Source organism: Macaca fascicularis, chromosome 10 (assembly GCF_037993035.2).
Source record: "Macaca fascicularis isolate 582-1 chromosome 10, T2T-MFA8v1.1".
In the NCBI taxonomy this organism is placed as follows: Eukaryota; Metazoa; Chordata; class Mammalia; order Primates; family Cercopithecidae; genus Macaca; species Macaca fascicularis.
Genome location: NC_088384.1, coordinates 31,690,319 through 31,711,826, shown reverse-complemented (window position 1 = coordinate 31,711,826; position 21,508 = coordinate 31,690,319). Strand labels below are relative to the sequence as shown.

Genomic DNA, 21,508 nt, shown 5'->3' with positions numbered 1-21,508 from the left:
TTGTTGGCCCCAGCTGGTCAACTCTTGTTGGCCTATGGAAGCTGTGTTGGAGGCCTCTGACTGAGGTGTGTTCGGTTCCAGATTGTGACCCGCAGCTCCTTCATCATCTTTGCTGGGGTCCCCTCCGGATGTTCAACGAGCATGGCATGGAGACAGCCCTGGCCTGCTGGGAATGGCTGCTGGCCGGCAAGGATGGAGTAGAAGTGCCGGTAGGACCCTGACCTTGGGGTGGCACTGAGGATGGGATGGGATAAGAGACGGGAAGAGCCTTCCCTGGTGCCGCCACCGCCAAGCATGGAGACACTGGGCAAGCCCCTCACCTTCTCAAGCCTCAGTCTCCTTATAGATTCTATTATTATGTGTGACAGTCACGGAAAATAGAACATATGTTAACAGCATCCCATTGGTACCGAGAAGCCGTTATCTCCCAAAACCTCGGTAGGGGGAGCCATTTCCCTACTGAAATTGGAAGATGCAGCTTCTGGAACACCTGTTAACTTTGAATCTGATTGGGAGCAGTTGTGTTTGTCCACAGGAACGTTTTTTTTGACCTAATCGGGATCAGCCCCTTTTCCCTGCATCTGTATTTCTGGAGTTGCTACTGCAGGGGGCCCACAAGGAAGTTTATACTTACCTTTCAGCTGATTAGATAAATGCTTAAGAACAATTTTGTTTTTCAAAGATCCTGTTAACTGTCAGGGTAACAGGGAATTTGACATGTTTTCTTTCTGTGTTTCTTAGGATCAGTTGAAATGAGTGGTCAGAAAGGGGGATTTTGATTTTCTTGTTTCCTCAGGAAAGTTGGACTATTTCCAAAAACGGAATTAAGATTTTCCAGGCTGGTGGCGGTGGCAGTGATGATAATACCTTACATTTGCCTGATATTTTATAACCTTGTGGGGTTTGTGTCCATCACATCATTCAGCGTTCTTAGGAAACATTTTGGTCCAGTGGGCACCTGGGGGAGGTTATCTAGTGAGGGGGACACCTGTGAAGTCAGGGAGGGTTCTGGGTTCTCAGCCTGATCAGCCTGCTTCCATCAAAGATGTGCAGAAGGGCCTGTGGAAGTCACACTTCAGCCTGTAGGGCTCTGACTCCCGGGCAGGGCTCCTCACCTGCGTGGTGGGCATCATAACAAGAACACCTGCATCCTAGTGAGCTGTCGGTAAATGACAGCTGGAGCAGCCACAGCAGTTATAGTTCTTGCCAGGGAGAGGATTCTGCAGAGACGGCTGTATACCGTTGCCACTGTAGACACCCCCTGCCATTATGACACCCAGTTTCTCCCTCCAATTCCCTGTGTCCTGTTTTCATATTTTACTGCTATATGCATTAGACCTTATAATGTTGTTTTTGTTCAAAAAAAGTCAAAAGTCTTTCAAAGAAATTAAGAAGAGGTTTTGTTACAGCTTTATAAATTTATCCAAATGTTTTTCATCACTCACACTTTTCCAGTCTTCCTGTGATCTCCTCTGCACGTGTAATTTTCTTTAACATTTCCGGTAATGCAGGTCTGCTAGAAATAAATTCTCTCATCTTAGTTCACCTTCATTTTTGATGCATGTGGATTATTTTTTCTAGGCCCAGGATTCTAGGTTGATAGTTTTTTATTTTATTGTTTTTAGCATTTCAAATATACCTTCTGTTGTCTTGCATTGTTTCTGGAGAGAAGTCAACAGTTTCTGTTTCTCAGTACAGCCAGCCCTCCTTATCCATGGGTTCCACATCTTGGAACCAGTTCCCCTGAGGATACCAAGGGATGACTGTATATGTTATTGTTTTTCTTTTGGCTACTTGTTGGATGTTTCTCTTTATCTTTCATTTTTAGTAGTTTGACTATGTGTGATTTTCATTGTATTTATCCTGTTGGAATTCATTGAGCTTCTTAATTTTAGGGATTTAGGATTTTCATCAAACTTGGAAATCTTTAGGTCAATATTTATTTGTCATTTCTTTTTCTTTTCCTTTCTTCTTTTCTTTTCTTTTCTTTTTTTTTTTTTTAGATGGAGTCTCGCTCTTTCGCCCAGGCTGGAGTGCAGTGGCGCTATCTCGGCTCATCTTGCTGCAAGCTCCACCTCCCAGATTCACGCCATTCTCCTGCCTCAGCCTCCTGAGTAGCTGGAACTACAGGTGCCCGCCACCATGCCCAGCTAATTTTTTATATTTTTAGTAGAGACGGGGTTTCACCATGTTAGCCAGGATGGTCTCGATCTTCTGACCTTGTGATCTACCCGCCTTGGCCTCCCAGGGTGCTGGGATTACAGGCATGAGCCACTGTGCCCGGCCTTTTTTTTTTTTTTTTTTTTTTTGAGACGGAGTCTCGCTCTGCCGCCCAGGCTGGAGTGCAGTGGCCGGATCTCAGCTCATTGCAAGCTCTGCCTCCCGGGTTTACGCCATTCTCCTGCCTCAGCCTCCCGAGTAGCTGGGACTACAGGCGCCCGCCACCTCGCCTGGCTAGTTTTTTGTATTTTTTAGTAGAGACGGGGTTTCACCGTGTTAGCCAGGATGGTCTCGATCTCCTGACCTCGTGATCCGCCCGTCTCGGCCTCCCAAAGTGCTGGGATTACAGGCTTGAGCCACCGCGCCCGGCCCTTTTTTTTTAAAAAAAAAATTCCTGTTTACTTCCTAGGCTCCTAAGGTCAATATTTTTTAATTTTTTTTTACCTCATTCTCTCTCTCTTCTCCTTTTGGGATTCCAGGTACACATATATTAGTGACTTGGTATTGTCCAATAGATCATTGACGTTCTCTGTAGTCTTTTTCAGTTTTTCAGGATTTTTTTCACTCTTTCATTTGGTTAATTTTTTTTTTTTTTTTAACCTATATGCCAGTTCACTGTTCTTTTCTTCTGCTTTATTCATTCTGCTATAAAGCCATCTTGTGTATTTTTATTTCAGATACAATTCTCAGATCTAGAAAACAACAAAAAATAAATAAATATTAAATTTAATTTAAAAATAAGAAAAGGAAACAAAGGAAACAATTCCAGATCTAGGATTCTAGGATTTCTAGTTAATTCTTTTTTTTTTTTTTTTTTGAGATGGGGTCTCACTCTGTCGCCCAGGCTGGAGTACAGTGGCGCAATCTCGGCTCACTGCAACCTCTGCCTCCTGGGTTCAGATAATTCTTCCACCTCAGCCTCCCGAGTAGCTGGGGTTACAGGCACCCGCCATCATGCCTGGCTAATTTTTGTATTTTTGTAGAGACAGGGTTTCAACATGTGAAACCAGCCAGGCTGGTCTTGGCTCGTGATCTCAGGTGATCCACCTGCCTCAGCCTCCCAAAGTGCTGGGATTACAGGCATGAGCCACGACACCCAGTCATTTAATTCTTTTTTATAGTTTGCATTTTCTGCTGAGATTCTCTTACCTTCACCCGTTCTTTCCATTATTTCTTATAAATCTTTGAGCATATTTATTGTAATTATTTTTGTATCCTTATCTGGTCTGTTCTTGTATTTGAGTCATCTGTGGGTCTGTTTCTTTTGATCTTTTTTCTTCACTGTTTGAAAGTTTTTGTTTCTATACTGGATGTTGTACATTTAAATAAAACTGACAATTGAGGACTGCTGTATATTTTCCCATAGAGAAGGAGGTCTTTATTTTTTTTTCTATTTTTTTCTTTTCTCTCTCTTTTTTTTTTTTGAAGACACAGTCTCGCTATGTTGCCCAGGCTGACCTCAAATTCCTGAGCTCAAGTGATCCTCCTGCCTCAGCCTCCTGACCCAGTAGCTGGAACTAGAGGTGTGTGCCAACACGCCTAGCTGAAGTGTCTTTCTTATGTCTGGTGGCTCCTCCTCCCACTCAGTAGCTGGTCTTGACAGGAAGTATGGGTTCTTCCTGCTTTTTACCCCACTTCCTTTTTTTTTTTTTTCTTTTTAATTTAAGCAAAATTGGGAAAGATATCTTAAAGGGATTTTTATACAAACCAAATTACTGTTTCGTTTGGGGTCTTTTGGAGTCCAGCTTGCACTTCCTGCCCCTGCCATCTCCAGTGGCTCAGCTGGCCTCAGGTCCCTTCGCCTGTGTCAGGTTTCTCTACCCACTCACACTCACACCTGGCACTGGCCATTCAGGTCCTCACTCCCTGTCTCTGCCACCACAAGGACCTGACCTGTCCAGTTCCCATAGTGCCCAGGGTGGGGGCTTTTTAAATTTTTTTCTACTATAAAAGCAATGTCCACTCATGATGGAAAAAGTGGAAGGTTTGAGTGTAATGAGAGAAATAATAATCGCCCAACTTCAGAGGCAACCACTGAATCACTGATGTCTTTTCTTGCATTCCCAAAGAGATAAAGAGATGTCACACTTGCTGTTTGCATCTCAGTGTGGGGACAGTGGGGAGCCTGACCTTACAGGGGTCTGGGACCTTCATTTCACTGAGAGGGGAAAGGTTCGTGATCCTTGTATGGTACTTAAAATTCATGACCCAAAATAAATGGATGTGGGCTGCACTAGGTAGTAACTGATAACTTGCTGTGGTCCTGCCATGTGCCGAGCTTGAGCAGGGCATTATATGTATATCACTCTCTTGTCCATCTAGCCCAGGCCTTGGGGTCTATGCTTATGGTACAGTTTCCCCCACACCCTGAGACTGTCCTCCTCTGGGCTTAGGAGGGGACCGATCCTGGGAAGTCTTAGCCACACTCACTTTTGTGTGGGCCCAGGGCGCCCACCTGCCTGCACACACCTGCCTACACACTGTCTCTTGGTGGGACTCTCCACTTCCCAGGAGAGGACATGTGTGCCCTCCTCTCAGGGTCTTCTGGAAGCCTTGGTTTCACCACAAAGTGTGACCGTCAGGACACAGTGCTGCTGTGGTCAGGATTCCTTTTCACATGCTGCTTCAGCCTGAGACCTTGCCGGGCCTTAAGAGTAGGGGCTGCTTGCCCGGGCGCAATGGCTCACGCCTGTAATCCCAGCACTTTGGGAGGCCGAGGCAAGTGGATCACCTGAGGTCGGGAGTTCGAGATCAGCCTGACCAAAATGGAGAAACCCATGTCTACTAAAAATACAAAATTAGGCCGGGCACGGTGGCTCACACCTGTAATCCCAGCACTTTGGGAGGCCAAGGCAGGCAGATCACGAGGTCAGGAGATCGAGACCATCTTGGCTAACATGGTGAAACCCCGTCTCTACTAAAAATACAAAAAATTAGCTGGGGGAGGTGGCGGGCGCCTGTAGTCCCAGCTACTTGGGAGGCTGAGGCAGGAGAATGGTGTGAATCCGGAACGTGGAGCTTGCAGTGAGCTGAGATTGCACCACTGCACTCCAGCCTGGTCGACAGAGCAAGACTCCGTCTCAGAAAAAAAAAGAGTAGGGGCTGCAGCTGTTCCCATTTCACAGGGCAGTGGGGGTGCTCCTGATCACGGGTCAGCCCTCACATTGTGCCTGGGGCTCCGGAGCCCGGATCCGTTCCTCTCCTCTCCACTTCCTTAGTCTAGGTGCCCTTGAACCTCTGGCCTCCCTGTCTGGTCCTCAGATAAGAGTGGGTTGAATGAGCCTCCGGGGACCCCTGGGGCAGGGCAGATGGAGTACGGATATCACTAGCAGGTCCCAGGTGGTAGGAGGACAGATCAGCTCAGCAGGGAAAGCTGCTCACAGCCTCCTTCAGAGCACTGGGACTTGAAAGCAACTGTTGTGGGAGCCTAACAGTCCTTCCCAGGGACTTAAGGCCTTTGTAATTTTTGTAGCCCTTTCGTCCTCCAGAATAAAGGGACCTTCTTGAGCCCAGGGCCTTCTCAGCACTGGCATGCCCCAGGGCTCCTCCTTCCTGCCTGGGCAGTCTGGCCAGCTCCACTGCTTACCTAGCCCAGTCACCCCTAGTCCAGGTGCATCCCTTCGGTGGCTTGGCCCACAGCCCGCGTGGTGAACTGATTAGCAGCCCCAACTAATGGGTCCAACCTCAGCTCCAGACACCCCTACACTGGTCGCCCATCTGCCATCACTGTAGATGCCAGGGTGGTTCTTCCCTTCACTGTAGATGCCAGTGTGGCCCCTCCCTTTACTGTAGATGTCAGCGAGGTCTCTCCCTTCATGTGAGATGCCAGTAAGGTCCCTCCCTTCACTTTAGATGCCAGCGTGGCCCCTCCCTTCCCTGTAGATGCCAGCGAGGTCCCTCCCTTCACTGTAGATGCCAGTGTGGCCCTGCCCTTCCCTGTAGATGCCAGCAAGGTTCCCCCCTTCACTGTAGATGCCAGCGAGGTCCCTCCCTTCACTGCAGATGCCAGCATGGCCCCTTCCTTCGCTGTAGATGCCAGCATGGTCCTTCCCTTCACTGTAGATGCCAGCGAGGTCCTTCCCTCTGCTCAGACATCTTTGACTTCCTCTTGTGCACATCCCACAGATGACTCTCAGCACATCCCATCAGTTTCACCTTTGAGGTTTATCCAGGATCTGACAAGTCCCAGCATCCCAGCTGCTGCCCCCTGGCCTGGCCTCCTGCTCCCCACCCCCAGGCATCTTCCCCTTCTCCACATGCAGCTGGCGCAAGCCAGGGGGGAATCAGAGCCCCCCTACAGACTCAAAGGCGGGCCTGTTTCTGTGACCTGCAAGCCCCCTTCCCACCCAACTTCCATCCCCTCTCCTCCCCTCGCTTGCTGTGCTGTGGCCATGCTGGGGTCCGGCCTGCACTTCCCACGGATGATTCTCCGCACATCCCGTCAGCTTCACTTTTGAAGCTGCCCTCCTGGGCAGCTCCCACCACAGGCCGTGTCATACACTCCCTCTTCTCAGACAGCCGTGCCTTGCGCCTCACTCCTGCATCTCCTCCAGGGCTCATCTCAGATGTCCCCTCCTTGCCAGGGCTCTCCCTGGCCACCAGGTCTGTCACACGCTCACTCGCACTGCTGTTTCTTAGTGTTTCTCAGTGTGTGTAGCTTATTTCTTATTGTCTGTGGTCCCCACCGTAGACTGTGTGGTCATGTTTGTCTTCATTTGCGGCACCACGCCCAGAGCCCACGAGGCCCTGGCACAGAGGCAGCCACCAGGATGTGGTTGTTTAACAAATAGGTGGGAGTGTGGTTCTGCCGTGGCTTCTTATCTCTGGCAGTTCTGGGGTTCCCCCCGACACATTTTTTGCTCCCTTGTCTGTTTCCATAAGACTACATCGGTTTTCAGGAAACAGAAAGCAGGTTCTAGTGGCTCTAGTGTCTCGTCCCCCAGGAGTCCTCACCCCACGGGCAGCTCAGAGGGAAGCAGCAGACAGAGTAGTGCAGCACCGCCCCAGGCTCCTGTCGGCTCCTGGCCATCTTGGGCTTATGTGGCCTTTGTCTCTACCCTCACGGCTTCCAGATGGCTTCTGTGCCTCCCAGCAGGAAGGAAGACAAGAGCAGAGTGCAAAAGGCAGAGGCCAGCTGCCTTGACCTTACGAAGCTCACCCTGGCATGCATTCCTAGGGCCTTGCCCAGTTCGCTCTCCCTGGCCCATTAGAGTGTCCGGGGAGAACAGTGGCTGCCCCAGCCAGCAGGGAGCCTGGCTGAGAGCTCCGTGACTGGCCACGTGGCCACCCTGATCCACCTCATGAGGAAGAAGGGAGGGGATGGGTACTGGAGAGGAGCCTCGGTGTGTGTTCTGCTCACTGGGCCTTGTTGCCACGTCTGCACAGGCGCCTGGAGCCCTTGCAGGAGTTGGTGTTGCTGGGACAATAGAGGGATAGAAATCCTCTATGGCCAGACGCCAAATGCTGTTTCTTGGTCTCCTTGTAAAAACACCCAGAAATTGTGGGGGCTTTCCACATGTGAGCCACACCTCTTACTCTCTCCAGCACCTAGGTGTCTCCCTGGCACTATGCTGCTCCCTCTGGGCACCCCTCATGCCTCCCCAAGGAATGGGGACCTGGCTGAGCATGACTGGGCCGTGGGAGCAGCCTGAGCTTGGGCTCCCAGGCCTAGCCATGGTGGCTGCAGGCTCTCCTCAGCTCCATGGGCTGTTCCTGATCTGGTTAGCGGGATGAAGGCATCGGGTAGGGTCTGTGTGGGGTGGAGAGGAGGAGCCAGGCTCTGGATCCAGAACCCTCTTCTGCTCTTGCCAGCTCAGCAGCCCCCACAGGGGTCTTCCCGCTCACAGCTACAGAGGGTTCTCAGGGTTATAGAGAAAAGTCAGCTACCCAGTGCCTGTCAGGGCATCAGGCACATCCCGGGTGCTGCCATCTCACACCCTGCAACGTCCACACCGTGAACTGGGTTGAGCAGAATGCAGCCTCGAGAGGCTGGAGAAAATACACCAAGCACTGACACGGATGACCCTGGGATGTGGGACTATAGGCGATCTTCATTTTTTTCTTCATACTTTTCTCGGTTTCTAAATCTTAGTGAGCATATGTTCCTTTTTTTTAATTAGAGAAAACATGACAGTAGCCCCTTTTTGTGTTTCACAGAGGAGCTAACATTCCTTCTGTACCTGTAGTTCATGCGGGAGATGGCAGGGGCCTGGCACATGACGGTGGAGCAGAAGTTTGGCCTGTTTTCTGCTGAGATAAAGGAAGCAGACCCCCTGGCCGCCTCGGAAGCAAGTCAACCCAAACCCTGTCCTCCCGAAGTGACCCCCCACTACATCTGGATCGACGTACGTGCCTGTTCCCCCACCAAGGCTCTGGGGTGCTCCACCTGGGGGGGCCAGGACTGTTCTTGGGGTGGGGGTAGCCGAACCCGAGGCCTGCAGGTTTTCAGACGCTGTGACCTCAGGGGCTGACTGTTCCAGCCTCTGGCAAGCCCGGCCAGTCAGCCCAGAGCCCCTCCTCAGCTGTCTCTGCCGGTCCCAGGGTTAGCCCAGCGCAGCCCCACCACCACAGTGTCTTCCTCTTCTCACTCAGTTCCTGGTGCAGCGGTTTGAGATCGCCAAGTACTGCAGCTCTGACCAAGTGGAGATCTTCTCCAGCCTGCTGCAGCGCTCCATGTCCCTGAACATCGGCGGGGCCAAGGGGAGCATGAACCGGCATGTGGCGGCCATCGGGCCCCGCTTCAAGTGAGGGCCCTCTTCCTGGGGAGCACGGGGCCCCTGGTGTGTACAGTGTCTCGTGGGGTGTCTGTGTGTCACAGTACTTCCGTAGACAGGGAACACATTTCAGTGAGCTGCTCCTGGAAGGGCAGGGAAGAGAGTCCAGAGGGTGAACTTGGCCCCAGGCCAGGCTCCTGCTCTGACTGGGTCCTGGGCTCCCTCACAGGCTGCTGACCCTGGGGCTGTCCCTCCTGCATGCCGATGTGGTTCCAAATGCAACCATCCGCAATGTGCTTCGCGAGAAGATCTACTCCACTGCCTTTGACTACTTCAGGTACTCCCCCAAGGTGTGCTGTGCAGTGTCCAGGGATGGCCCAGCCCCTGCAAGTGCTCTACCACCCCAGACCCCCAGGAAGTCACTCACAGGAGTACACAGTTGCCCAGTTGTGCTCACCAACCTCCTCCTTCAGTAGCCCTGGCCCCCTGGATTTAAATACCCTCAGCCCTGTGCATGTGTCCTGTGTACTGAGAGCTAGCCTCCCAGCGAGATGTAGGCAAATTTTCCCTCAGTTCAACTGATTTAGGAGATTAAGTGCGTCCATTTAATTTCCCTGTTGATGTGAAGGCTTATTGCACAAAGAATTGCAAACACCCACTGCCTGGGGCTCTGCACCCATAGACTGTGCTGTTGTATGAGTGCAGCTTCGTTGCCCTGATCTGCCACAAGCGCAGCTTCAGTGGAAAGCTGTAGGGGCTGCTGTGGGCAGTGAGGGAGGAGGGCATAAGAGGGCTCCGGAGCCACCACACCTTCCCATGGGAATGGGCCAGATCATCCTTGCTAATGACGGGCTTTGAGCTGACCCTTTGTCATTAAGAAACTGTGTACATCACCTCTCACTGCTTTGTTTGACTGGCCTCTAGTCCCCAACTCCAGACACTCAGCCCTTGTCCTCTTATGGTTGTTTGAAGCTGTCCCCCAAAGTTCCCTACTCAAGGAGAGAAGCGGCTGCGTGAAGACATAAGCATCATGATTAAATTTTGGACCGCCATGTTCTCAGATAAGAAGTACCTGACCGCCAGCCAGCTTGTTCCCCCAGGTAACCCTCAGCAGTGCAGCCGCTCATGGTGGAGGCAGGCAGGAGAGGGGGGCAATGTGGGCAGCCCTGAGGGTCCCAGAGGTAGGGACGGAGAAGCAGTTAGAGCCCCCTGAGCCCTGGCTTTGGCTGTGTTGCACGGTCATTGGAGGCCGGCGCTTGCCTGGCTCTGCTTCTCCAGCCTAAGCTGAGAAGCATAAACCCGCACCCAAGGACCCTGAGCAGACTCCACTCTCCGCACTTTCCCTGCACTGGCACCGGCTGCGTTCACACACCCCTCTGAGCAGCTGATGGCCCAGGATTGGGCTGAGGCTAGTGCACCCACATGACTGGGGTGTGGTCTGTTGTCGTCTGGTAGGAGGCAGTCAAATGGACAGGTGATTTCAATATGGGGGGACTGTGGGAGCACTCCTCGGGATAGACACTCGGCCCCTCCAGAGTGGGGAGTCAGAGATGGTTTTCTGGAAGAGATGACAGTTGATCTGAGTCTGAAAGGCTGCACAGGCATGCAGGGTGGATGGGGCACAGCATTCCAGGGAAGGGAATGCTTAAGGGAAACATACCACACAAACAAGCAGCAAACAGCTCCAAGGAGGCCATGCCCTTGTTCTCCCAGTACCTAGCTGATTACTAAGCACAGACTGAGAGACGAGAGAGAGGGTTTTCTTTTTTTTTTTTTTTGAGAGACAGAGTCTTACTCTGTCACCCAGGCTGGAGTACAGTAGCGCGATCTTGGCTCACTACAACCTCTGCCTCCTGGGTTCAAGCAATTATCCTGCCTCAGCCTCCTGAGTAGCTGGAACTATGGGTGTGTGCCACCATGCCTGGCTAATTTTTTTATTTTTTAGTGGAGGCGGGGTTTCACCATATTGGCCAGGCTGGTCTCGAACTCCTGACCTCATGATCCGCCCACCTCAGCCTCCCAAAGTGCTGGGATTACAGGTGTGATCTGGCCAATAGGGTTTTCTTTAGCAGACCCACGGGTGACAACCTGACTAGCAGGAAAAGGAAAGAAAGAAGCAGATGCAGTGATTTTCTAAGGCAGCTTTCTGGCTCCACTTAGAAGAGGGCAAACAGTCCTTACAGTCTGCCCCACAGGCCCTCAAGTTATCACCCTGCTAAAGGACTATACATTACCGGTGATCAGGTAATTGCCATCCTTTATCAAGAAAATTATGATACTTGTTTTATTCTATTTTCTACTTTTTTTAGAAATGGAGTCTTATTCTGTCACCCGGGCTGGAATGCAATTGTGTAATCATAGCCCACTGCAACCTCAGACTCCTGGGTGCAAGCGATTCTCCCACCTCAGCCTCACAAGCAGCTAGGACTACAGACACATGCCAGCTCCCCCAGCTAATTTTTATTATTGTTGTTGTTCAGATGTTGTTGTTCAGATAGGGGTCTTGCCTTGTTGTCCAGACTGGTCTCGAACTCCTGGCCTCTAGCGATCCACCTGCCTTAGCCTCCCAAAGTGCTGGGATTACAGACATGAACCACTGTGCCCAGCCTATAATATTTTAAAGGATAGAAGAAGGCCAGGCGCAGTGGCTCTACTACAACAGAGCGAGACTCCCTCTCAAAAATGAAAAATAGACCGGGCACGGTGGCTCACGCCTGTAATCCCACACTTTGGGAGGCCGAAGCCGGTGGATCACCTGAGGTCAGGAGTTCAAGACCAGCTGGCCAACATGGTGAAACCACGTCTCTATTAAAAATACAAAAATGGGCTGGGTGTGGTGGCAGGCACCTGTAATCCCAGCTACTCGGAAGGCCTGAGGCTGGGGAATTGCTTGAACCTAGGAGGCGGAGGTTGCAGTGAGCTGAGATTGTGTCATTGCACTCCACCCTGGGTGACAGGAGCAAAACTCCATCTCAAAAATAAATAAATGAATTAATTAAATAAAAAATATTTGAAAAGGATAGAAGAAATATAATTAAAATGTTTAAGCATTCCATCTAGAATAGTTAAAGAATTACTCACGCTTTTGGAAAACTCACCATCCAGACAGGTTTGTTCCTGCAGTCAATTCCAGGACTCTTTCCCACTGTACCACTGATTGCCTTACCTCTGGTGAATATTAGTTTACTTTTTGTGATACCTTTTCTTGAGCCACCTCACTCTAGAATCAACAATGTGTTTGCCCTCAGATAATCAGGACACCCGGAGCAACCTGGACATAACTGTTGGCTCTCGGCAACAAGCCACCCAAGGCTGGATCAACACCTACCCCCTGTCCAGTGGCATGTCCACCATCTCCAAGAAGTCAGGTCAGTGGGAGGCATGCTCCTGGGGCCCTCACATACAAGTTACCATTCTGGTTGCAAGCTACTTGATGGACACTTGCTCAGACAACAGAACAGAGCACTGCAAGCTTCCTCTAGGTTTAGAAACTCAGGGCAGGCAGGTGGCATCTGAGGACTACACCTGTGCTTTGTCTTTCCTCCTAGGCATGTCTAAGAAAACCAACCGGGGCTCCCAGCTACACAAATACTACATGAAGCGAAGGACGCTGCTGCTGTCCCTGCTGGTGAGGCCCACAGGTGCAGCTGTGCCTGCTGCCCACCACCTGCCCGTACAACACCTGGTGGCTGGGGCAGTGTGTGGTCACTCACAGAAGGCGTGTATATCAGGCCTTATATCTTATCTTGCCAGGCCACTGAGATCGAGCGGCTCATCACATGGTACAACCCACTGTCAGCCCCAGAACTGGAGCTAGACCAGGCCGGAGAGAACAGCGTGGCCAACTGGAGATCTAAGTACATCAGCCTGAGTGAGAAGCAGTGGAAGGACAACGTGAACCTGGCCTGGAGCATCTCTCCCTACCTGGCTGTGCAGCTGCCTGCCAGGTGGGCCCCCAGGCACCACGGCCTGATACAGGCCTCACCAGAGGCCCAGAGCAGGGCGCCTGCCAGCTGGGTCATGAATGCTGGGGAGCACCCTGCAGCCCCTCTCAAGGATGGTCAGGAAGTAGTCTAGCAGGCTACTTTGATCATGAAGCGCCAGGACACTCCCCCAGCTCTTCTGTGCAGAGATAACCCAGCAACCCTTGTGATCTTTTCAGACGCCTGCCTGGGGTGCTGCAGCACCTGGAGCCTAGGGAGGTAGCAGCAGGGTGAATTCAGAGCCAAGATCTGATTCATGCCGGATAGGAGGCATGTGGAGGCTGTCACTCCTGGCAGGCGGCTGCCGGATCCGCCTTGGGGAGGGTTTGGGTTTGTTCCTGGATGTCACCTTTCAGTGGCAGAGTACTCGGAGGAGGCACATGCTGCAGACAGCAGCCACATTCCTGTGAACTGCCTGTGGCAGCTCTTACAGGAACAGAACCTCAGACCGATGGTGGCTGAGAGGGACTGCAGAGTCCCTCTTTAGAATCCCACCAGATGGGGCCGGGCCCAGTGGCTCAAGCCTGTAATCCCAGCACTTTGGGAGGCCGAGGCGGGTGGATCACGAGGTCAGGAGATGAAGACCATCCTGGCTAACACGGTGAAACCCCATCTCTACTAAAAATACAAAACAAATTAGCCAGGCGCAGTGGCGGTCACCTGTAGTCCCAGCTACTCCGGAGGCAGAGGCAGGAGAATGGTGTGAACCCAGGAGGCGGAGCTTGCAGTGAGCTGAGATCGCGCCACTGCACTCCAGCCTGGGTGACAGAGCGAGACTCCGTCTCCAAAAAAAAAGAGAATTCCGGCCGGGCGCGGTGGCTCAAGCCTGTAATCCCAGTACTTTGGGAGGCCAAGACGGGCGGATCACGAGGTCAGGAGATCGAGACCATCCTGGCTAACACGGTGAAACCCCATCTCTACTAAAAAAAAAAAGAGAATTCCACCAGATGATCCACAGCTTCCCATGAATGTGTCCACGGTGGGTGATTCTCTGTTGTGAGCCCAGAGCTGCCAGTGTACTGCATCCTCCCTCCAGCCCTACTTTGATCCTCTGGAGTAGGATCGCAGAGCAGCTCTGCATTGCCTCAAAGCACAGTGCTCGTGGGGCATCTGCCTTGCATTAGCCTGAGGTGGGAACACCTGGAAACTAGTAGCTGCCCCTTCATGGGCCAGGTGCCTTGTGGCCCCTGGACTGTGGACTGAGACACTGACTCACTGGATGGGTAGCTGTGGAGAGTCAGGGGAAGATATGGTAGGAAAAGGAATAAGAGGCAGGAGATTTAGGACAAGGATGGTGAAAGGAAGCCTTTTGAACAGTAAGTGTAGGAAAATTTGTGTTTCTTTAAGAAAGTTCCAGCATTTCATCACAGCGGATAATAATGCTTTTTTTTAAAAAAAAGCACTAATATTCAGACCTGCTAGTTAGTGGCATAATAGAACATTTAGCCGTCACCTGGCTAATCATTTTTTTATTTAAACTTTTTTTAAAATTTCTGTGCAAATGTAGTAGACGTCTGTATTTATGAGGTGCATGGAATGTTTTCATGCAGGCATGCAATGTGAGATAAGCACATCTCAGAGAATGGGGTATCCATCCCCTCAAGCATTTATCCTTGGAGTTACAAACAATCCAGTTACACTCTTTTTTATTTTTTTGAGACGGAGTCTCGCTCTGTCGCCCAGGCTGGACTGTGGTGGCACGATTTGGGCTCACTGCAAGCTCCGCCTCACGGCTTCACACCATTCTCCTGCCTCAGCCTCCCAAGTACCTGAGACTACAGGCACCCGCCACCATACCCGGCTAATTTTTTGTATTTTTAGTAGAGACGAGGTTTCACTGTGTTAGCCAGGATGGTCTCGATCTAACCTTGTGATTCGCCCGCCTCGGCCTCCCAAAGTGTTGGGATTACAGGCATGAGCCACCGCACCTGGCCTACACTCTTTTAAAGTTATTTTTCAATGTACAATTATTATTGGCTGTAGTCCCCCAGTTGTGCTATCAAATAGCAGGTCTTCATTCTATTTGTTTGTACCCAAGCCGTCACTTGGTATTGATGTGAATCCCTCCAGTTCAGCGTTTCCCTCTGGCTCCCCTCCCTCTAGTGTGTGGGAGAGCGCGGTTTCCCTGGCGAGGCAGCACCACCCATACCCTCTGTGCCCTGTAGGTTTAAGAACACAGAAGCCATCGGGAACGAAGTGACCCGTCTCGTTCGGTTGGACCCAGGAGCCGTTAGTGACGTGCCTGAAGCGATCAAGGTAGTGTAGCCCATGTGCCAGGGCCTGAGTTCAAACTGCACAAAACAGCACTGAAACTAGAAATGAGACAAAAATGCCTGAAACTGGAAATGAGACAAAAATAGCCACGTGGCAACTTCAGTACTATTCATGATTTTTCTGATTTCCTGTGTTGTCTATTCCTTGTCTGTAGCATTTATTTGTTTACAGTAGAAGAAAATGTAATGCACTTCACCCTAATTGCAGTTACGCTGTTTTCCATAACACATCAGAAGCATCTTCCACATGGTTACAGATGCTTAGAAACATCACTTCTCATGACCATCCTTGTGGTGTGGCTAGTGGGCCAGGTATCTCCAGAGGTCCCGGGACTGCCCAAGCCACAGCATCTCCCCACCTCCTCCGCAGTTCCTGGTCACCTGGCACACCATCGACGCCGACGCTCCGGAGCTCAGCCATGTGCTGTGCTGGGCACCCACAGACCCACCCACGGGCCTCTCCTACTTCTCCAGCATGTACCCGCCGCACCCTCTCACAGCGCAGTACGGGGTGAAAGTCCTGCGGTCCTTCCCTCCGGTGAGCCCAGGGCCCTGCTGAGCTGGCCTCTGGTGGGACTGTTGGGAGGGGTCTTACCTGGAGAGAGGCACAGGCCCCACCACTGGCCATGAGGTCGCCCCATTACATACTGTTCCTTTCCCTGTTTTTGTTCAAGTAGTTGTAGAAGATGGATTTAGTTCTAATTCACATGTGTTCTCTAGTTACATTTGTTTTTTGACCTGAGTGAGGTGTTCGAGTTAAAGACATACAGTTTACTTGAGTTTGATTATGAGGCGGCGCGGCAGCTGTGCACAACCCACATGGCAGTGCAGCTGTGTCTTGGAACCCCACAGTGACCTTGCCCATGGAGGGTCCCTCCCTCCTTGTGGGAGCCCAGGGAGCCCACGAGACAGCTATGATGATGGTGGAGAAAGGCCTCTGGAATATTCTAGAGTCTGACCCACAGCAGACCATTTCCCTGAGGCAGGCTCCCCAGTGAGGAGCGTGAGGCCCTCCCACCCACTGTAGAGCAGGAGCCTTGTTCCTTTTACCTGTTTCCTCCATTCCTGTGTTCTGAGCCATCAGTCTGTTTGCCCGCCATCCTCCGGGCTTTCCCCAGTTTTCAGCCCTGCTGTGGGCAGAGCAGAAGCAGAGGCAGGACCTGGGCCATAGGGTTGGGTGGCTCTGCTCTTAGAAGTCATGACCAACTCTGCTTCTCCTCCACAGGACGCCATCCTCTTCTACATCCCCCAGATCGTGCAGGCCCTCAGGTACGACAAGGTAAGCTTGCACCTGCATGGCCGTCCTCTTCACTTGCAGAGTGTGCTCCACACCCAGCCTGTGCCTGGTCTATCCCCGGTCCTCACAGGCTCCTCAGAGCCTCCTCAGGGACAGGGCTGCCCAGCAGTCCCCTTGCTCCCCCTACCCGAGCCTCTGTGATTGTCTCTTGATACCCAGTGCCATGCCAGGGGAAGCCATGTTCACCCACTGCCTCACCCTGAGGCCCAAGCATGCTCTGCAGAGTGAGCCGGTTCTGGGGCTGTTGCCAGCCTGGCCAGGCTTCCCTCTCGTTGGTGGGGTCACCTCAAATCCCTGAATCCTGCTCTCTTCAGCCGGAAGTGGTGAGGAAGATTAACGAGGTGACGTATGCATTAGTCTGCCAGGGCTGCGTAGTGAAGCACCACAGACTGGGCAGCTTAAATGACAGAAATGTCTATTCTCAGCATTGTGGAGGCCAAAAAACAAAACAAACAAAAAATCCATGAATTCTGGAGGCCAGAAGTCCAAGGTCAAGGTGTGAGCAGGGTTGCTTCCTTCTGAGGCCTGTCTCCCTGGCTTTTTTTTTTTTTTTTTTTTTTTTTAAGAGACAGGGTCTCGCTGTGTCACTCAGACTGGAGTGCTGTGGCATGATCTCAGCTCACTGCAGCCTCAACCTCCCGGGCTCCAGCCATCCTCCCACCTCAGCACCTCACCCGCTACCCCTCCCAAGTAACTGGGATGGCAGGTATGCGCCACCACACCCAGCTAATTTTTGTATTTTTTGTAGAGATAGAGTTTCGCTATGTTTTCCCAGGCTGGTCTCAAACTCCTGAGCTCAGGCAGTCTGCCCACCTCCACCTCCAAAAGTGTCTGAGCCACCATTATAGGTCTGAGCCACCATGCCCATCTCCCTGGCTTATTGATAGCCGTCTTCTCTCTGAGTCCTTACAGGGTCATCCTTTTGTGTGTCTGTGTCCTAATCTCCCCTTATAAGTACACCCATCATACTAGATTAGGACCCACTCTCTTGACCTCATGTTACCTTAATCACCTCTATAAAGTACCTATCTCCAAATATAGTACCATTCTGAGCTCCTATAACATATGAATTTGAAGGGACATAATTCAGCCCATAACAGTGTCTGTGGACATAAAGTACTCAGCACAGGTCGTGGCACAGAAAATATCCATGAGAGTGACCACAGCCAGGAGCCTGAGCCTCCTGTGCCCTCGTGCCAGCCCGTCCACTGCACTCTGTGTCTGAGTGCAACTTGTCTGCCCTCTTCCCCAACCCCAGAGCTGGCCTTGTTTCCCTGACTGAATTGGGCAGCAGACTCCATGTGTCCTGGCTGAGCCCTCACCACGTGGCCCACCTGTGGGCTGGCTGAGTGCCATGACTGGGTGTCCCAGGGGCTAGCCCTAGAGTCTGTAGACCAAAGTGCTTCTAGAACAGCAGCCAGCCTCTGTTGAAAGACTGAGTCCTGTGAAATCATTCACTGCCCTCACTAGGTGGTGCCATGCTCTCTGCACCTCAGAGCAGTGATATGTGTGGAGCCACACTCACCAAGCTGGAGCCTTCACACTGGTGGCAACTTACAGGATTGTCATGAGGCACCTTCTCTTCAGGGACCTGTTTCCTTCCCCCTGGCTCCCCTCCCACATTATTTTCCCTTGACTGCTTGGCTCTCTGCTTCCATACAGGCCTAGCATAAGGGTTAGGTCCAGAGGCAGTGGGGAGGGGAGCCAGTGCCCAGGGCCTCTGTGTGAACTCTTGGTGGTGGCTACCAGAGAAAGGCTGCCTGAAACAATTCTTCTGTGTCTGGTTGTACCAACTCAGGACTCAGCGAGTTTCCCTGGTTTCTTTCTTGCTGTCAATTTTTAGGGATTTTTTTTTTTTTTTTTTTTTTGAGACAGAGTCTCGCTCTGTTGCCCAGGCTGGAGTGCAGTGGCACTCTCGGCTCATTGCAGCCTCTGCCTCCCAGATTCAAGCAGTCCTCCTGCCTCAGCCTCCCAAGTAGCTGGGATTGAAGGTGCATGCCACCATGCCTGGCTTATTTTTTGTATTCTTAGTAGAGATGGGGTTTCACCAAGTTGGTCATGCTGGTCTCAAACTCCTGACCTCAGGTGATTCACCCGCCTTGGCCTCCTATAGTGCTAGGATTACAGGCATGAGCCACTACACTCAGCCGGTATATATATATATATATATAGATATAGATATAGATACATATATATATATATATATATTTTTTTTTTTTTTTAGACAGAGTTTCACTCTTGTTGCCCAGGCTGGAGTGCAGTGGCGTGATCTCAGCTCACTGTAACCTCTACCTCCTGGGTTCAAGCAATTCTCCTACCTCAGCCTCCCAAGTAGCTGGGATTACAGGCATGTGCCACCACACCCGGTTAATTTTTTTAATTAATTAATTAATGGCCAGGCACGGTGGCTCACTCCTGTAATCCCAGCACTTTAGGAGGCCAAGGTGGGCGGATCACGAGGTCAGGAGATCGAGACCATCCTGGCTAACAGGGTGAAACCCTGTCTCTACTAAAAATAGAAAATATTAGCTGGGGGTGATGGTGAGCGCCCGTAGTCCTAGCTACCAAGGGAGGCTAAGGCAGGAGAATGGCATGAACCTGGGAGGTGGAGCTTGCAGTAAGCCGAGATTGCGCCACTGCACTCCAGCCTGGGCTACAGAGTGACTCGGTCTCAAAATAATAATAATTGTTATTTTTTATTTATTTATTGAGACAGAGTCTGTTGCCTAGTCTAGAGTGCAGTGGCACAATCTCGGCTCACTGCAACCCCCACCTCCCAGGTTCAAGTGATTTTTCTGCCCCAGCCTCCCAAGTAGCTGGGATTACAGGCGTGCATTACCACACCTGGCTAATTTTTGTATTTTTAGTAGAGGCAGGGTTTCGCCATGTTTGCCAGGCTGGTCTTGAACTCCTAACCTCAGGTGATCCACCTCGCTTGGCCTCCCAAAGTGCTGGGTTTACAGGCATGAGTCACCATGCCCGGCCTATTTTTTGTATTTAGTAGACATGAGTTTTCACCATGTTGGTCAGGCTGGTCTCAAACTCCTGACCTCAGGTGATCCACCTGCCTCAGCCTCCCAAAGTGCTGGGATTACAGGTGTGTGCCACCATCCCTGGCCTGGAATTTTTTTTAAGTTTAAAAAAATTTATATCACGGCCGGGCGCGGTGGCTCAAGCCTGTAATCCCAGCACTTTGGGAGGCCGAGACGGGCGGATCACGAGGTCAGGAGATCGAGACCATCCTGGCTAACACGGTGAAACCCCGTCTCTACTAAAAAGTACAAAAAACTAGCCGGGCGAGGTGGCAGGCGCCTGTAGTCCCAGCTACTCGGGAGGCTGAGGCAGGAGAATGGCGTAAACCCAGGAGGCGGAGCTTGCAGTGAGCCGAGATCGCGCCACTGCACTCCAGCCTGGGCGACAGAGCGGGACTCCGTCTCAAAAAAAAAAAAAAAAAAAAAAATTTATATCACTTGTGGCAATACAAATGTATATACATATTTGTTTATACTTTTTTTGAAAAAAAGCAGTAGGCCAGGCGCGGTGGCTCACGCCTGTAATCCCAGCACTTTGGGAGGCCGAGGCGGGCGGATCACAAGGTCAGGAGATGGAGACCATCCTGGCTAACATGGTGAAACCCCATCTCTACTAAAAATACAAAAAAAAAAAAAAATTAGCTGGTGTGGTGGCAGGCGCCTGTAGTCCCAGCCACTCGGGAGACTGAGGCAGGAGAATGGTGTGAACCCAGGAGGCGGAGCTTGCAGCAAGCTGAGATGCGCCACTGCACTCCAGCCTGGGCAACAGAGCGAGACTCCATCTCACCAAAAAAAAAAAAAAAAAAAACTCCGTCTCAAAACAAAAAAAAAAAAAAGGAAACAGTAAATCAAAAGTTAATAAAAATGGCCAAAGAGGGAGAGATCAGGATGGAAGTAACAGATATGTACCATATTTAATAATTTTGGCTTTGGAACTCTGTCATTGTTTACACAAGTATAAAGCAAACTTATATTTAAAAAGCACTACACATTGAACATTCATAGTTTATCTTTAGATCCATTTTCTGGGTTAGAATTGGGAAACCCAAAGCGAGGACTTCTGCCTGTGTGGTAAGACCACCCCCCCTCGCCCAGGTCACAAATGTCCATCCAAGGGATACTTCACCAGATCAGTATCCATAGACTCCAGGAGGCTACCCAGAAAGGCCAGCTTACCTTTTTAAACCTAGGGCATGGAATTAAAACTGGAGTTTTGAAACTTACGGCTCGGCCGGGCGCGGTGGCTCAAGCCTGTAATCCCAGCACTTTGGGAGGCCGAGACGGGCGGATCACGAGGTCAGGAGATCGAGACCATCCTGGCTAACACGGTGAAACCCCGTCTCTATTAAGAAATACAAAAAAAACTAGCCGGGCGAGGTGGCGGGCGCCTGTAGTCCCAGCTACTCGGGAGGCTGAGGCCGGAGAATGGCGTGAACCCGGGAGGCGGAGCTTGCAGTGAGCTGAGATCCGGCCACTGCACTCCAGCCTGGGTGACAGAGCGAGACTCTGTCTCAAAAAAAAAAAAAAAAAAAAAAAAAAAAAAGAAACTTACGGCTCTAGGAACAAACAAAAAAAAATTTTGTAATTAAAAAGAAAAACTGGAGTTACTACTGTGAGTGGCGGAAAATGACCAAGAAGGAAGAGGAGGAGAGATCCTTAGGTTGATGACCGTAGATGTGTATATTAGTCCATTTTCACACTGCTATAAAGAACTTCCTGGCCGAGTGCAGTGGCTCATGCCTGTAATTCCCACACTTTGGGAGGCCAAGGGGGGTGATCACCTGAAGTGAGGAGTTCAAGACCAGCCCGACCAACGTGGCGAAACCCTGTCTCTACTAAAAATACAAAAATTAGCCAGACATGGTGGCGTGCGTCTGTAATCCCAGCTACTCAGGAGGCTGAGGCAGGAGAATCGCTTGAACCTGGGAGGTGGAGGTTGCAGTGAGCTGAGATGGCGCCACTGCACTCCAGCCTGGGTGACAGAGTAAGA

The 21,508-nt window shown here is 51.1% G+C and overlaps 1 protein-coding gene across 5 annotated transcripts in view; it reads left to right on the top strand.

Moving 5' to 3' along the window:
- Positions 1–21,508, top strand: part of PI4KA (phosphatidylinositol 4-kinase alpha) — a 147,587-nt gene that overhangs the window by 112,128 nt on the left and 13,951 nt on the right. For 4 of the 5 annotated variants that reach the window (XR_012418971.1, XM_015457398.3, XM_015457397.3 and 1 more), the window contains exons 32-42: positions 82–209; positions 8,406–8,564; positions 8,812–8,963; positions 9,163–9,270; positions 9,906–10,033; positions 12,182–12,301; positions 12,482–12,561; positions 12,687–12,880; positions 15,082–15,172; positions 15,560–15,727; positions 16,415–16,468. Coding sequence is in view for 4 of the 5 variants with exons in the window: in XM_015457398.3 (XP_015312884.3) it covers positions 82–209; positions 8,406–8,564; positions 8,812–8,963; positions 9,163–9,270; positions 9,906–10,033; positions 12,182–12,301; positions 12,482–12,561; positions 12,687–12,880; positions 15,082–15,172; positions 15,560–15,727; positions 16,415–16,468 (1,382 nt within the window). In the remaining variant the exon portion in view is untranslated. Of the gene's footprint in view, positions 1–81; positions 210–2,003; positions 2,150–8,405; positions 8,565–8,811; positions 8,964–9,162; positions 9,271–9,905; positions 10,034–12,181; positions 12,302–12,481; positions 12,562–12,686; positions 12,881–15,081; positions 15,173–15,559; positions 15,728–16,414; positions 16,469–21,508 lie in introns of those variants that run through there. The other variant, XM_074004301.1, reaches the window with a different exon arrangement.